The 17852-nt window shown below is 38.6% G+C and overlaps 1 protein-coding gene across 15 annotated transcripts in view; it reads right to left on the bottom strand.

Moving 5' to 3' along the window:
- The window catches only part of SOX5 (SRY-box transcription factor 5), a 1175689-nt gene that overhangs the window by 30300 nt on the left and 1127537 nt on the right, over nucleotides 1-17852 (bottom strand). For all 15 annotated transcript variants that reach the window (XM_061417626.1, XM_061417628.1, XM_061417625.1 and 12 more), the window contains one exon: nucleotides 11747-11892. In XM_061417626.1, the coding sequence (XP_061273610.1) occupies nucleotides 11747-11892 (146 nt within the window). The remainder of the gene's footprint in view (nucleotides 1-11746; nucleotides 11893-17852) is intronic.

Below are 17852 nucleotides of genomic sequence, written 5' to 3'. Positions count from 1 at the left end.
AAGAAGTATTATGAAGCTGAAGGTAGATGGAATTGTTTTGAAGGAAATACACAGCTTCTATGAATGCAAATCTTAACCTGAATTAATACATTTCCAAGACAGAAAAGTGACTTGTGGGTAAAATTGATGAATCCCTATTTATAATTTTTAAAGAACTGATTGTAAAGTGGGAGAAATATTAGAAAATGGAATATAAAGAACTAATTCTGATTTTCATGAATAAAGAGAAAAACTGAAGAACAATGACCTGAGAACTTAATGAATGTTCTGGAAAAGACAGAGCTGATTGTTATAGATTCGTTCAGGGCCCTTCGTAGAGGAGGTGGTGACAAGAAGCTAATACAAATTTACTAAGAAAAAGTATGTTATAATGGTCTAATTCCTTTTTCTACAAAAATTGGAAAACAGAGTAGGGAAGCTCATGGCCATAGTCTTTTGGAATTTAGCTCAGCTTTGGGTTATGTTCCTATCAATATATTTGTTGTCTTCATGGAGAAAGTGCATAGGGCCTTAAAAGAGACAGTTGAAGAGGAGATCAACAATCTCTGTCTTTACATATCTTAAGAAACTCCAGGTTTATGAAGAACCAAGACCTGTTGTTTGTGGAAAAGAGACGGGATTTGGCCATATAAAGCAACAGAATACTGACCAATGGTTGTAAGTTACCAAGTGAAAGTGTATGAACCACTGAAGAAAGAGTTATATTAAAAAAGATGTCTATTTCTTAAGTGGGCTGTCTTAGGATGCAGAAATCTTCACCTCCCTGGAGGTTTTCAAATATTGGCCATATGACTGCCTGCCTGGCAATTCAACATCAGATAATAGGTTGCATTAAAGGCCCTTTTCACTTTCTTTCAGTTCTATGTTCCACTTGACTGGAATTGCTCAAACAAAACTAAAATATTTTGACAAATATATAAAGATATACATGTTTCTCTATCCATGATGATAATTTCCTCAGAAGCTGTTAATTAGTTTCAAAATGTAAAGGCACTCCATTTATAGTTGAGAATGCTATAGTCATTTTCTTAAATTCAAGGAAGATACTTCAAATTATGAAACAAAAGCTAAAAAAGATATGATTACTGAAATAAATTTTGTGAAAGGACTGTCCAACAATACTCAGATTTACATACTTAGGTACATGGTGAAGGACACAGTCTTCTGTCCAAATTCAACATTACTGCCATGTAGAGGAAGAACTCACTGAGTGTGGAGGTGTAACGCACAGAAAAGCAAACTCAAAGGAATCCGTAAGAAACATATAATTCACAAAGAGGGTATATATGAATAATATCATGGTAAAATACTGGTCCTTGCTTACATGTCCCAGGGGTGATTATGGTTTGTACATGTGGAAAGGAGAAGGAAGGAGAGGAAAAATCTAAGACCTGGGTTTCAGGTGTCAGAAGTCAGCCAAAGTCTAAAAAAAAGTGTTTATTTCAAACCACGGTAGATACAGATACTACGCACATCAAGTCAGATCTGAAGGGTTAATGTGAGAAAAATAAGAGGCCAACAAAGGAAAATAGAATTCACAACCTACACAGGATGTCCGGTAGGTGGGAGGGCTGCATAGATGTAAACACAAAGCTGGAATGAGGTCTGATGTTAATTGTTCTATAAACAATGGGTAACTCAGTTACTGAGCTACAGAGTCGTATAGAACTTTTTCATTTTTCCATTTCATAGAATAAAGTTGTAAAACTGTCTGCCTTCTTATGAATGTAGCCTCAGTAGCCAGTAGTTACTTCAGTTAAATAAATATAATTAGACTATTTTAAAGAGAAATGGTTTGGTTCCGAAATACCGGGTCTGACAAATAGAAACAAGCATAACAGGGTTATAGTTCACTTTTCAATTATCCATGGTAGTTTTAGAGAAAAACTTAACAGTAGAATAGATATTTAAAATCTCATTGTAATGAACAGCCAAAACTTTACATGTTTTATGAGCGCTGGTATGAGAAGCAAAATAAATAAGATTGAACATATTCTTTCTGTTTTCTGGCTCATTCTCAAAAGAAGGGGGCTGGTATGTAGTGAAAAAAGGGAGACCTAGAAAAGGAACAGAAACAGGAAAAACAAAGAAATGAAGAAAAGATACAGACAGAAGCTATGGAGATGCTGGTTGCTAAAAGGATTTTTTGGTGTGATAAATCCTCAAAAATGTACTAAATAATATACATGGCCAACATTAGGGTACAAGCCAATCAAACAGGAACTGGCTTACTTTCTTGTATGTCTTCAGCATGGTCCATTAGGAAAGAGACTGAAATTTAAACCAGAGGACCTTGGTTTAAAAACTGATCTACCACTTGAACTCCTGTAATAATCTCACATCTCGTTTTTTTTTTTTAATTTTTAAAACAAAGATATGAATACTGTTGTTCTGTTTATACTATGGTACTAAACTGAAATTTAATGTGAAAGCAATTGGAAAAAGGTAAGATGCAAACTAAATATATCAGTAGCCATTATTACTCCTTTATTACTTGTATCCTCATAAACAAGTCTGTTTCATTTGTAAAAGAAAAGGTGCAAGTGGAAAGACTCAATGGGACCCTCTGAAATAAATGCTAAACTCAGAATATTTTCCTCATAATTTTAAATCCATATTGTTAATGTTATTTGAAATAAACAACAAGAAAACACAATATATCTACTAAGTATGAGAATAACTAAAAAACAAATGGTTCTTTGATTAGTTCAGTGCCTAATGTTGAACTGTCTTAAAGACAACTATTTAATCTTGAGGCTAAGAAAGGGAGAAAGGGAGAAGGGAAGGAAAGGCCATTCTTAGTAGACAAGGTTTTTAAAAATAACATTTCTGGTCCAACAACAAAAGTGATTCTTATTTTACTTAGAAAATTTGAAAAAAATCAGAAATGTGGGTACATACATGTAAATTTACAACCCGTCATCTTGGCATAATGATTGTTTATTCTTCTTCTGGTCTTTTATCTGTGCAACATGGAAATGTACTTTAAAAATATCTAGATTATCTCCACAGAGTGTTTTCAAATGTGCTTTTTTCAGGAATCCTATCGTGAGCCTATCCTCATATCCTTAAATGAATAGACAATTTCAATCATCAGAGAGGCCTGTGGGTGTCTATCTGAAAGCCCAATTTGGCATGCCCCGTGTGTCTCTTTTTATTGGACCATCCTGCACTAACCCCTCTACCAGAATGATGTAAAGAACACAAGACTCTCTGTTTGAAAACATGCACAGCTTTTCTAGGCTTGAAAATTAAACCATAAAAAGTTTACTGGAGAAAAAAAAAAAAAACCTTTAAAAAGCTCCTTAAAAACTCACACCATAATTGCTCCCCACCAAGCGTGGGCACTTGCTAGCTGTAAGTAGTGGCACTGTGACAAATGTAGCAAAGCTGAAAGCAGGCTATACTAAGAGAAAGAAAAAGTCTTCCACTGGCCATCTGTGAAAATAAGGCATGTGGCCATTAAATGCAGAGGCTGTAAATATACACAAACTCCATGAAGCAAATGGCAAAAAAGGACTAAACTTCAAGCTCAAACAAATCAAAATGTTTAATGCATAGTTACCACTGCTGGACGAAAACAGCTCTGATCTTTGCAGTCTGCAAACTCGGCATGTATTTCAATTAAATACCCCCAAAAAGAAAAGAAAGAAAAAGAAAGAAATGAAAAGACACAGAAGAAAACCATCTGGAACAAAAGGCTATAGACAGCCTATACTCAATTTCTAGAAACAAACAGCCCCTTTAACTTGCATCAGCCTGTCGAGAATGTCGATTGGAATTATTGAAAGGCTGACATATAGAGTGATGGATGGGTGATGACATAATACCTATTTGCCTTTTTGTCATGGTCTGTGAAAACTGGCTGCTCTGTGCTGATAATATTCACCAAGGGGTTTTCCTCTCCCCTCCTGTCCCATAAGAAGTGTTCCCTAGCTAAGACACTCAGAATTAAGAAGGTTTTATGAAAGAAAAACAAAAGAAAAGAAAACCTAAGGATCAAATGCCAACTTGCATATAAAAAGCTGGTCTAGATTTCCTAATAATCAGTTGCCTAGAAAGCAGTTCTCTATCCATTTTACATACATATTTAGAGAGAATCCAATAATAAAAAGGCAAATATTCAGTTTCAGATTTCATGTAGTTTTTAATTAAAGTTACCAAATAAACAATTACATGTAGAAATAAAAATAATATATACTCTTATTTTTATAAAGACAAAATCTTAATCATTTGTATTATTTTAATTTGTTCCTAAGTAAATTCTAATCAGAAGGTTTGAAAAGTCAAGGGACATCTTGACAACCCCCATGCACACCCCAAGAAAAACCTCCTATTTTCTCCCACTGTTGGAATGATCTATCTCATTCCCTCCTGAACGATCTCCCTAACATGGCTTCCTCCTTCCTCCTTCATTCAGTGGTAAGAGGAGTTTTTCCTCTTACCACTGGAATGTCTAGCTCTAATTTGACTTCTCTAATTCATTTTAGCTAAAGGCAACATCTCCAACAGCCATCCATAAATCATTAATTAATTGTAATGCCTGCCACTGAATACAAAGGCGCAAGTTCCTCCATACTCTTTTTCAAAGCAAACCTGTAATTCACAATTCCTCACATGCCTTCTCCTTATCTAAGAGCAGGAGCATGTGTTAGATAATGCTCAACTAGATACACTGTGTCAGTTTCTGAAGAGTTAACACTGTTGGCCCCATCCATCAGCTGGCTAGCGAAGCATCAGGAAAGAATGATGGATGTAAAATTATTACAGGGCTGCCATCTGATACACTTACTGCCATTTGTAACTAATGCTGGGACTGACACACTTTTTTTTTCATTATTAAACATCCACATTAAGTCAACATTGGTCACTGTCATTTCGTGTTCGGCACTCTGTTAAAGGGGAAGAATAGGGTTGACAATGGCGGAAAAGAGGAGGTTGTAATGGAAGAGTTTCAAAGTGCCAGAGTAAAAAGTATTAACTTTTGTTTACAAGTCCATCCATTTTGTATGTGGTAAGGCTTCTTATGAATGTGACTGACACCAAATAGAGAAACTGATTTCATTATTGAGTAAATCATTATAAAATATACACGTTTTTCACCAAATTTTCATCTTATTCTGTAGAAATCTGCCAAGAATTTTCACTGAATCGCAGAAGGAAAAGTAAGACACTTTTCCAGATATTCTCACTTGCAATTATTGATTAATGCATAGCATGTGCTGGTGTTTAGATTTCACGCACACTTCAGGCAATTAATGTTTGATGCATAAATTCTCTACCTTAAGACATATTTGTATGTTTATTTTTGTGAATGACATCTATTTTATATATAAGAAGTAATACAGAAGTTGGCCATAATATGTAGAAACTATGTGAATGAATATACACTCACTGACTTAACCTGGCTCCAAGCAATGTTTTCTTGAATGCATGCCCGTATGAAATTTAATTCCTTCTGAAAACACAGACAAGGTATAAGGCCCTGGGCATGTAACAGAGAAAAGCAAAGGCAGGTAGATAGATGACATCAAATGTAACCAAAACAAACCAGCTTTATGATGAAAATATTTGAGAACCTCGATTATCATTTCTATAATGTAGCTGTGGCTGACAATGGCATTTTCCTACCCAATAGTAAGAGATGCCTGCTCCTTGGAAGGAAATCTATGACAAACCTAGATAGCACATTAAAAAGCAGAGACGTCTCTTTGCCGACAAAGGGCCATATAGTTAAAGCAATGGTTTTTCCTGTAGTCATATATGGATGTGAGAGTTGGACCATAATGAAGGCTGAGTGCTAAAGAATTGATGCTTCTGAATTGTGGTGCTGGAGAAGACTCCTGAGGGTTTCCTGGACAGCAAGGAGTTCAAACCAGTCAATCCTAAGGAAATCAAGCCTGAATATTCATTGGAAGGGCTGATATCGAAGCTGAAGCTCCAATATTTTGGCCACCTGATGTGAAGAGCCAACTTTTTGGCTGGGGAAGAATGAAGGCAAAAGGAAAAAGGGGCAGCAGAGTGTGAGATGGTTAGACAGCACCACTAACTCAATGAATATGAGTGTGAGCAAACTCAGGGAGTGGGTGAAGGACAGGGAAGCCTAACCTGACTGTAGTCCCTGAGGTTGCAAAGAGTGGGATACGGCTTAGCGACTGAACAACAACAACAAAGCCACTCTAGTCTTGCTTTTGGTCCCCACCAATATAATCTTTGATCTTAAGATATCCCTTAAGTGTGAGGGTGATCTGGCTGTGACCTCTGTCACCCCACTGGTCTTCAGGGTTGACTGGGTGATCTGGCTGGCTAAATAGATATTCCCTTTCCTGCCTCAGGGCTCCATGTGCATCCCTCCTGGAGCTGCACACTTGGTGGAAGAAGATGACCTTCCACAAAAGGGGAGGGTGCTTACTCAGTCAGGGACACACGAGAAGCTGTTCTTCCCTGCTAGAACCTCCAGACAAGCTCTCAAGGTCCACTCATAGAAGAGAGTAGGCTAATCAAGCTTCCATGACTCCAGACACACCCAAATGAGGTGCTATATGTGGCAGTCAGCCTTTTTAAAAAAAAGATATCCTTTGATTTCAGGAAGGATAAGATAAGGTCTCTAATTCAGTCCTGGAAAATAATTTGTGATCTCTCTTCCTTGACCAGTAATGTGCAAATAACCCAGGTCTCCCCAAATGAGACATTTACAGAAGTCAGCATGAAGGGTGAAGTGAAATATCCCTATGTGAATAAAGAAGGAGCTTTAGTGAAGAGAAAACTTCTGAGTCTGCATGTCTTCAAGGGATAGTTGTAGATGCATCAAAATTTTGTGACACTAAGGGATTGAGTGAGTGAGTGAGTGAAGCTGCTCAGTCGTGTACGACTCTTTGTGACCCCATGGACTGTAGCCCACCAGGCTCCTCCCCCATGGGATTCTCCAAGCAAGAGTACTGGAGTGGGTTGCCATTTCCTTCTCCAGGGGATTTTCCTGACTCAGGGATCGAACCCGGGTCTTCTGCATTCCAGGCGGACGCTTTAACCTCTGAGCCACCGGAGTCACTCCGTTAAGGGAACTTAATGCTAAGGGAACAACCTAGATAATCAGGATTTCAACCCTGACATTACTGAGCTGATGAACTAAAGCTACCAACCTCTTACTCCTGAACTTCATTACGTGCTCCAAACTAAGCATTATTTGCTGAAGCTACGATAGTTAGATATCCTGATACTTGTCACGAAAAGCTCTTCTAACAGATGTTACAGCACAGGCCATCATCTTTCTAGGACAACTACAATGGGAGTGAGGGAAGTGATAAAAGAAAGCTCTAGTGTGTTCCACATTTCGGTGCATGCCAGAGGGCTCAGTGGTAAAGAACCTACCTCCCAATGCAGGAGATACAGGTTCAATCCTTGGGTCAGGTCAGGAATACCCCCTGGAGTAGGAAATGGTAGCCCCACTCCAGTATTCTTGCCTGGAAAATCCCATGGACAGAGGAGCCTGGTGGGCAACAGTCCATAGGGCTGCCAAGAGTCAGACGTGTCTAAGTGACTGAGTACACACAGACAAGGGCACCTTCAAATCAAGGTCAGAACCTGAATATGAAGCTGGTCAAAGCTGTGCCATTTGGGTGTTAAAAATGGCAAGATTTGGGAGAATGGCATTGAAACATGTGAAATGTCATGTATGAAACGAGATGCCAGTCCAGGTTCAATGCACGATGCTGGATGCTTGGGACTGGTGCACTGGGACGACCCAGAGGGATGGTATGGGGAGGGAGGAGGGAGGAGGGTTCAGGATGGATTTTCTTTTATAAATAAAAAATAAATAAATAAAATAAAAATAAAGGTAATGAAAAAAAAATGCAAGTAGGTGGTTTTTATAAAACAAATGTATATATATGAGGGTCTTCTGAGTCTTCCTACCTGAGAAGATGACTTATTCATCCATCACACTAATCTGTAACCGAGCTGAGTGCTAAAAGATAACATTATTTGAATATACAATCAAGCTATAATTAACCAGAGATGACAATTATAAATAACATTGTGTCCCAGAGTTTCCAAGAAACCTGACATACACAGTTCTTGGGTATGTTGAAACACTTCCAAGAAAAGTAAAGAAATGAAAAATCTCTTAGAAGTCTTCAATTAAAATGTGTTTCAGTACAAACGACTTTCATTATGTGTTTTGGTACATATGACTGGAAAACATTTGTCCCTCTCTTCACACCTCTAATTGTTTTCACTGCCCAATTACAGCTTTTCAGAATTAAGACATTCTAGTTAAGACAAGCATGTTGGTCATTTGAAATGTGAAGAAAAGTTAAAGTGTATAAGACTTGTGTACCCTAGAAAACAGATCTCTGTTATAGGTTTCCAATTATCTGGATCTTGGGTCATGCCAGCTCCTTCTATCTTTCTCTCTCCTTCTTCCCCACTTCTTACATTTATGTCACATACTTTCAGGATTTAGGAAGTTGGAAGGATTGTTAGAGAAAAAATGTCATCCTTTTAGGAGGGGAAGAGGAATTTATTTCTATATATATATATATTTATTGCCTTTATTCCTTTTGTTAGGATCTGTGAGGCAAAATTTCAAGCCAACTACTGATCTAACTATATACTTTGGCCATGGATAAAGTTGGACGATTATAACAATCTACTAAAAAGGTAGGTACTAAAAAATGATGACACCGTATGTCTAGTGATGCTGCTTCATGTGGAAAAACAAGCAGCCACTTCTGTTGAGTCAGGTATATAAGTGATTTGATACGCTCAGCAACACGGGGTCGTAATTCAGTTCCTGTAGGAATTTACCCACATAAATACACCGTGATTAACAATCAAAATCATAATTTGATCTAAACTGTAAGCTCTGTAATAGGCAGAGAACATATTTCCTTGTTCTCAATACAAGTACATAGCAGCACTGTCCCTGATACGTATGGGTCCTAATGTTGAATAATGACTAATTAAAAGATATAAATTTGACATTATTTCATTCCCATGAGTTGCAAGACATAGATTGATCATTAATTTTGTACAAATGTCAGCTAAGCCAGTTCAACAGGAAAAGGCAACCACAGTAATTCCTGCTTCTAAGAGAGCTTCAGTCTCAAGTGTCAAGGGATGAACTAATTTGAATTCTCCAGCTGAAAAGGTTTACTTACACATTACAAGTGTTTGCCAGACTACTGCAATAATGGATTTTTATATTTTCATATTTTACAGTTACATGATGCAATTTCATTTTTTTAGATTTTCACTTAAAAATCCATAAAAATGTAAGATCATAGTTGAAGATGTAACTCTATTGCATTGATAGGGCATGGTGAAGAGATTCAGGAGCATAAACTTCTTGAGGATGAAGATATCTTAATTGGCCAACAGATTCTGGCAGGTATTACTTCAAGAATATTTTTTTTTAAGTTACTATAATTCTGTAAAAGAGAAAGGAAAATTGAAAGGAGTCGTTTTCAACAGAGGCAACTCACTCATGCAGCTCAAACAGGAGATGCTGACCAGAGAAATAAAACAAAGTCTGATTGTGGAAGTAGAAGATGAAGTGGAAATAAGGTCCCGAACAATGAACACTATGGAATAAAATGAATGCAGATGGTTCCACTCCTGTTACTTAATCAAAAGGCTGAGCAGAGTCACTGGAGCCGGCATGAAGTCATGTGTTAGAACAACAGCTGATCTGTATTAGAGAAGATTAACTCGCAGTGCCATGGTGGAAGGCCCAGGATTATTTTATGTACTTCCATTGCCTTACAAGCCGTCAGCACAATTATTGCCCTCCGATGTGAATGACTGATCTGTAACCACAGCTAAACAGCATGCTGCTTAGGGGCCTAGGAGCTTCATGAAGATGAATTTCCATACCATCAAAGTGCTTTTAATGGGTTCCCTGATCCAACCACAAGGCCTGTTTTGCAAGTATATAGAACTCTGGATGAAGGCTTCCTGTCCAAAAGGATTTGGTCGGTTGTCACTTGACAATTCCCAGCCAGCACAGGGGAGGAGAGGGGGGAGATAGGTAGAGTTGTCTCTGCTTTGGAGGATTAAAAAAAAAAAAAAAGGGTACAGATGCTGGCTGAATGCAACCAACTGCTGTATCCACAGCTGAATTCAATGCGCTTAACAAATAACGGCAATTTAGCTATGCTTGCGAGGAATAGCTTGAGTCACTTTGCATTAGCATCTGGCTGAGTGTTAAACTCATTTCTACATGGGGTGCAGAGAAAAGGAATTTCTGTTCAAGCATCCTTTCAAGAATGTTTAAGTATTTGAATATAAATTCCTTTATGCTTGCCATCATTCCTTCTTTGAGTTGTCACTTCGTTTTCCCCCTTCCCTTCTGGTGCTTAGAGTTAGAAAATTTTTGTGTCCTTCGAACTGCACCAGTGTTGCTCTTCTTAGGATGTGAGACTGCCAGGGAGGAACACTTGACCATGCTTGGCTCTCCCCTCTAGGAACAACAGAACTGAAATCATGTCTCCATCTTTCTGACCCATGGTCAGGTCAGAAGTACAGAAGTACATAACTTCAAGCATTCTATAGTAATATAACATATTACGTTTGCTGAATAAAACACAATGTAGCTTAGACAAAATAGTTTGAAATTACTGTAGCCCAGATAAAGTACACTTGGGGCAGGATCACACCTTCATTCACTATGCAAATTGCTAGCTTCTATATCCCAGATTGGGAAGATCCCCTGGAGAAGGGAATGGCAACCCACCCCAGTATTCTTGCCTAGAGAATCCCATGGACAGAGGAGCCTGGAGGGCTACAGTCCAAGGGGTGGCAAAGAGTTGGACACGATTGAATGACATTTTCACTTTCACTTAGAGATTATACGTAAAATTCCATAGAAAACCTGGGAAACCGGAAAGTTATCCAAATGAGCAGCCTGTCCATTCTGGATGATGCTGTTTGACTCATAAGCTTCCTTGAGTTATTACTAAGTAGCTGATTATTTTTTCTCTTATATACTGTATTTAGCTACTGGATTTTGAGAAAAAGGGGATTCAATGACACTTTAAAATTTGAATTAAAAATACCAAATATGACCAAAGGAAGTATAATCACTTCAAACCTTCTATAGTAACATATTATTTTTTTCTGAATTAAATACAATGTAGCTTAGGCAAAATAGTTTGAAATTATTATAGCACAGATAAATTCAGAAGTTTCACTGGGCTTAAGTATAACAATAGGTATACTAATACTGTTCCCATTTTAAAGAAAAAACTTTGTTTTACAATCAAGTGAAAATTTCCAATTGTGCAGTCACTTACAACGTTACAGTGCTTCGTGCTAGAAACATGTTACGATAAGCTCAGGCTCTTAGATACTTAGACCTCGAGCACGGGTATCATCCAAGCTTACGCTGATTAAAGAAGATTCAGCATTTTCAAACCCAGCTCATCCCCAAATACAAGTTGAGCATCTCTGTAAAGCAAAACTTTCACTTAGACCCAGATATTTCAAATGCCACTCTATTTTAATACAAAGTGATGGCAGAAGAGGGGATAGTAATTGTCAATAAGGTTCAGATGGATAGAAGAGAATTATAACCCTTCTCATTTCCAGATGGTTTTGATTACGATGGGCATGAAGAATTCTGAACCGATCAAGGGAAAGAGGGAGGGAGAACAGTCATTCTGAGGATGGTGAGAAAAGAAAAAGATAAAGAAGATATTCAAGCAATTTAAGTATTTTTGGAAAGCCAACCATTATTTTAGGAACTCACCTTTTCTGTCCGGCAGTTATTGAGACCTAGACTATTCACAACAGCCACCTTCCCGTCAAGCACCTGCTGTTCCCGCCGGAGCTGCTCCTTCATCTGCCGAGCTTCTTGGATTGCCTTGGTGACAGCATCATGGTCATTTAAATAACCTGAAGATGTAACAGAATGAAGGATATGTTTTGCACAAACGTATAGATGGGTTAACCTTCCACCATAAAAATCACTTCTTTTTTGGGAGTGGCTAGTGTCTGGCATATACTAATTTTTTCAGTGGAATCAGTCTGAGATGAATGAATGAATGAATAATTGATGATGACTGATTCACATAATTACATCAACATGGTGCCAAACATCTGTTACCAAAACGTAATATTTAAGTGAAATACAGCTGGTTCCACATGTTTGAAAAGATGTTTAAAACATAATCTTTAAATAAACTTTTTTAGTCACCTGAGTATCTTGTAGTGCAAAAATACAACCTATCTTTAATTTTTTTTTTCCCTTTGAGGATCATTTGAATGTTACCAGAGAATACAAGTATTGATAATTATCACTGTTATTTACTGATACTCTCATAGTATTAGAAATGTCAATTTAGAGTTTGAGTATGACCACCTCATGTGAAGAGTTGACTCATTGGAAAAGACTCTGATGCTGGGAGGGATTGGGGGCAGGAGGAAAAGGGGAAGACAGAGGATGAGATGGCTGGATGGCATCACCGACTCGACGGACGTGGGTTTGTGTCAACTCCGGAAGATGGTGATGGACAGGGAGGCCTGGCGTGCTGCGATTCGTGGGGTCGCAGAGTCGGACACGACTGAGAGACTGAACTGAACTGATGACGCTATTAGGTTTGTCATATACAAAAGGAACAAATCACTATTAACCGACTCTGGAAGAAGAGCATTCTCCCCCTTGCATCCATCCATGGTGAAGTAAACCATAGATGGCAGTGGCTTGTGACAGATACAGACTTGTGGTGGTGAAGAGGCGAAATCTCAAGCACAAAATGTAACTGAGCACCTGTAATTGTTGGATAAGAAATGGTGGCTACTGGGTAACTATAATCACACTTAATTCACACTCTTAATAGGATGGTCAAATGACCAACTTATGTCTGCAACTCCACAATCCATAGTAAAAAAAAAAAAAAAAAAAGCCAAGCTATGTCTTTTAAAGAATAACAGGTGTAAGGAGAAAGGCTAATTTTAATTTTTATTTTAACACTGGTCATTTAATTTGATGCACACTATGCTGATAATCTGCATGATTTTAGGGGAGAATAGTGAGGGAAAGGGATCATTTTGCAAATATTGAAAGGAGAGCTAATATATCATCTTTCACTGTCCCTATCTTTTAACTAGGGCATAAAATGGCATAAACTGAATCTATAATATGAAATTGCCCAGAAAAGGGACTTGTTTGTGACATGAGGCTAAATCTAACCAGATCCATTGGTGAATTGTGACAGATGGAGGGACTGTGAGACAGAAGGCAGGCACTAATCACACATAAAATGACCGGCTTGCCTCAACATGTTCCATGGATTCCAGCAAACTTTACACCCTAATCCATTTTTAGAACAAAAAACATCTGGGCCATAAATCCTCTAATCTGCCAAAACACGCTATTAAATCCCCTGATTTGTTGAAAAACACTAAGATTAAAGAAAGGAAATATAAAATGGCTAACTGCCGTGTTAGGAAAGTGTTATTAATACTCTTTCTTTGTCTCAATTATGAATGTTCTGGTACTAAAGAGCCTTGTCTAATCATGTCAGATTACACATCCTCGTTATATTACTAGACTCTTCTATCTGATCTGCTGATTGCCAAAAAAACCTAGAATACTTTCGTGCTGCTTAAACATTTCTATTGAAGAAGCTGATGTCAGATTAGCACAGCGCTTTGGTGCTGTGCTTCTAAATGTGGCATGTCTTTTCCCCTTTATTATGTACAGACTGAGCATTGTCCTCTGATCTTGAGGCAGAAAGAGAAGTTCCAGGGCAGGCAACAGAAAGGGGAGCCTTGAGATACTATCTATTTTGCTTTTCTGAGCTCAATTCATTGGAACGTATTCAAAAAAACAACACATCCTTGCTCATTACAAATACAATATGAATAAAAAACAACTAGTTACATCTAGGTCAGATTAACCTTTAGGGTTAACATGTACCTTAACTTATGGTCATTTTTAACCTTCTAGCATCCTCAGCATCCTGACTTGATACTTAAATATTATCTCTTAACTCATTGTGTTCACAAACACTACTCAAGAATGAAAAGCTGCTCTTATGTGACGGGGATGTTTTTGGAATATGTTCATTTAGCAAAAGATCTTAAGAAGGTCAGCCTGATTTCCCTATCCTCTAAACCCTGGCTCAGATGGTAAAGAATCTGCCTGCAATGCTGGAGACCTGAGATCAATCTCTGGGTTGCAAAGATCCCCATGGAAAGGGAATGGCAACTCACTCCAGAATTCTAACCTGGAGAATTTCATAGATAGAAGAGCCTAGTGGGCTACAGTTCATTGGGTCACAGAGAGTCAGACGCGACTGAGCAACTAACACTTTACTTTTGTTTATGTATGGCCTGGTACCAGGGTACCATGCATTTTTGTAATCTACTTAGCTTCTCCAGAGCACAAATGTATTGGAAATGGTTTGGGACATGGAACTGAGTCAAAGTATGAATTCTTTATGCTTTTCAGGTACTGCCAAGATAACACTGTGCAGGAGAAATTATTAATATATATGCAGAAAGGATGAAAATTATTTTGGGGGTGCATAACTGATAAACATACATATGTTCTGCAATGGCTATTTCCAGTGTGAGGTGTGCATGGGTGTGCAGGTAGGTGATCACTTTAAAAGAAATATTCTTGCTTTCAGAGACTTGAGCTTTAGTTAAAATGCTACATGAAATTCTAACGTGTATCTGCTGTGTTAAACCAAAAAGCTGTTTATATATTACAGAGTTGAATCATAATAGGATTGTTTGCTGATTCTTTATCTTTTGTTCTCATCACAGTCACCTACTTCCCAGTCTTGCTGGTTTCTTCTCTCAGTAAAAGACCTCATCTCTAACTCTGGAAGACCAACAAGGCTGAACTCTCACCTTCATGCCCCACCCAGACTCCTATCCCAGGCCAGCTTCAAATCTATCACCAATTGTACCCACTGCCCCTTTCTGTTTCAATGAAAAATCAAGGAAAATCCCCTAAACTCACACTCTAGATTTCTGTACCTCTCTACTGGTTATTCTCTTTCACATTTCCATCATCCACTTTGACTTCTCTACTACTGCTACCAGCCCCACTTGCAAGTACCTAAGGCTCTCCTTCTGAACAAGCAAATAAATTCTCTCAACTTTGTGTTGCCCTCTCTTTCCAATCCTGTTTCCTTACCCTCCAAACCAAATTTCTCAAGATTCATAGCATATTCTCTCATTCCTACCTCCCTTTGCAATCTCACTATACTCTTGTTTCCGCTGCCCTTGCTCTTTCAGATGCCAAACCCAAGGGACACCTTCCACTCATGGCAGAAACAGCACTGGCAATCCCCTTGTTACTGAAACTCTTTCCTTCCCTGTTTCTCATCACAGCACTGGATCCTCATGTCAATTACTCCATCCTCATATCCTTGACTGAGATCTTTCTTCATCTGCTCCTTAAATTTGGTCCAGGATTTCAATCACCAGAAAATAATTTGTGCTTTGGAGTTGGATAAAACTGAACCTTACTACTTACTTGCTACATACAAAGTGTACACATTGTTTTACCTCTCTAAATCTCAATGGCCTTACTGGTTAAATGGAATGACCTCACTAGATAATATGGCTTTGTGAAGATTAAATGAGTTAATATGGTCTATTAGCATAAATAAATGGCCCATGAAAGTTACTCAGTAACTGTCAGTTTAGTTACAGAATGGCATAGTGAAAAAGCTAAAACTTGGGCATTGGATTCACATGGATCCAGGTTTCTACTTCTTAGGAAGTGTGATATTTGCCAAATTATAACATTTAATTTCACTGAGTTTCCATTTCTCTCAACTGTAAAATGAACATAAGGCTAACGGAGGAATCAAATGAAATACCACGTGAAGGAGTAGATAACATTTGGTACACCTGAGGAGGCAGTAAAAAAATGTTCTTGTATTTTTTTCCTCTCTCATTTTTCCCTATATGCTCATCCTTAGCAGTCCTGTTGCACAGCTTTGACCACTATGATAAAATCTTTTGAGGGGATATCCTTTGTTGTTGATACCGAGGTTCAGGGAGATATGGAGTCACCCATTAGAGTTCAAAAGACCCTGAATGATCACTTGATACATTTTATTCTGCCTTAATTATATACTTGAGCAGTAAGTGCATCTCAAGACAGGATCAGAAGGAAGGGTAAGTGTTTAGGAGAGATTTGGTAAGCTTCTTATGAGGCAAATGGGACGGCAAAGACCAATATGGCTTCCAGTTAGCACCTCAAATGATATTTGGGAAATGCAGGTTAGGAATCATTAATGTAAGAAAGGTGTGAGAGTCTGTGACTGTGTTACACTTACAACAGTTTGATTTTTCATACCTTGGAGTTCCTTCTTAACCATAACCACCAACAAAATTCTCAAAATTAAAAAGGTACCTATTATATATTTTGGGGGCTTCCCTAGTGGCTTAGCGGTAACGAATCCTCCTGCAATACAGGACACCCGGGTTCGATCCCTGGGTTAGGAAGATCCCCTGGAGGAGTAAATGGCTACCCACTCCAGTATTCTTGCCTGGAGAATTCCATGGAGAGAGGATCCTGGCGTGCTACAGTCCATGGGGTCACAAAGAGTTGGACATGACTGAGTGTATACACATACATTATATATTTTAAGGGGCCAAAAGAAAGGACTAACTGGAAAGTCCAATCTAAACAGAAAGAGTGAATGAATGGCTGTTCCACAAGGGAAGAGCCTGTTAAAAGGTAGAAGGAAAAACAGCAAACTACTTGTAATGGGTTGAATTGTCTCTCAAAAAGCTAGTCTGTGTCCTAACCCCTAGTATTGGTGAATGGCATCCTTATCTGGAAATTGAGTCTCTGCAGACGTGTAAATTAAGGATCCTGAAGTGAGATCACGCTGGATTTATGATGGGCCTTAAATTCAATGATTTGTGTTCTTCTAAGAGAAAGGAGGGAAAGATTTGACATACAGTCTCAGGGAAGGAGGTTACAGGAGCATGGAGGCAGACACTGGAGCTATGTATCTATAAGTCAAGGAACGCCAAGGACTGTTGAAGCCTCTAGGAGCTGGGTTGTTGTTCAGTTGCTCAGTGGTGTTTGACTCTTTGCGACCCTATGGACTGCAGCATGCCAGGCTTCCCTGTCCTTCACCATCTCCCAGAGTTTGCTCAAACTCATGTCCATTGAATCAGTGATGCCATCCAACCATCTTGTCCTCTGTCGACCCCTTCTCCTCCTGCCTTCAATCTTTCCCAATGTTAGGGTCTTTTCCAATGAGTCAGCTCTTCACATCAGGTGGCCAAAGTATTGGAGCTTCAGCTTCAGCATCAGTCCTTCCAATGAATATTCAGGACTGATTTCCTTTAGGATTGACTGGTTTGATCTCCTTGCAGTCCAAGGGACTCTCAAGAGTCTTCTCCAACACAAGTTCAAAAGCATCAAATTCTTTGGTGCTCAGCATTCTTCATGGTCCAACTCTTACATCCATACATGACTACTGGAAAAATACATAACTTTGACTAGATGGACCTTTGTTGGCAAATTAATGTCTCTGCTTTTAATATGTTGTCTAGGTTTGTCATAGTTTTTCTTCCAAGGAGCGAGCATCTTTTAATTTCATGGCTGCAGTCACCACCTGCAGTGGTTTTGGAGCCCTAGAGCTGGGAGAGGAGTGGAACAGATTTTCTCTCCATGCCTCCCGAGGAACTAAGCCTACTGATTCCCTGACTCTGGATTTCCTTCTAGCTTCCAAATAGTGAGACCCAGTTTATGGTAATTTTTCGTGACAGCCTTTCAAACCAATATATGGCAATTAGACTTAAGGAAGCTCCTAAGACTCAAGGGATGATCCTAAAGACTGTAGAGTATCTACTGCCTGTCTCAAACCCTT

Source organism: Bos javanicus, chromosome 5 (assembly GCF_032452875.1).
Source record: "Bos javanicus breed banteng chromosome 5, ARS-OSU_banteng_1.0, whole genome shotgun sequence".
Classification (NCBI taxonomy): Eukaryota; Metazoa; Chordata; class Mammalia; order Artiodactyla; family Bovidae; genus Bos; species Bos javanicus.
Note: the sequence above shows the minus strand (reverse complement) of the source record. Positions and strands in the feature narration are given on the sequence as shown.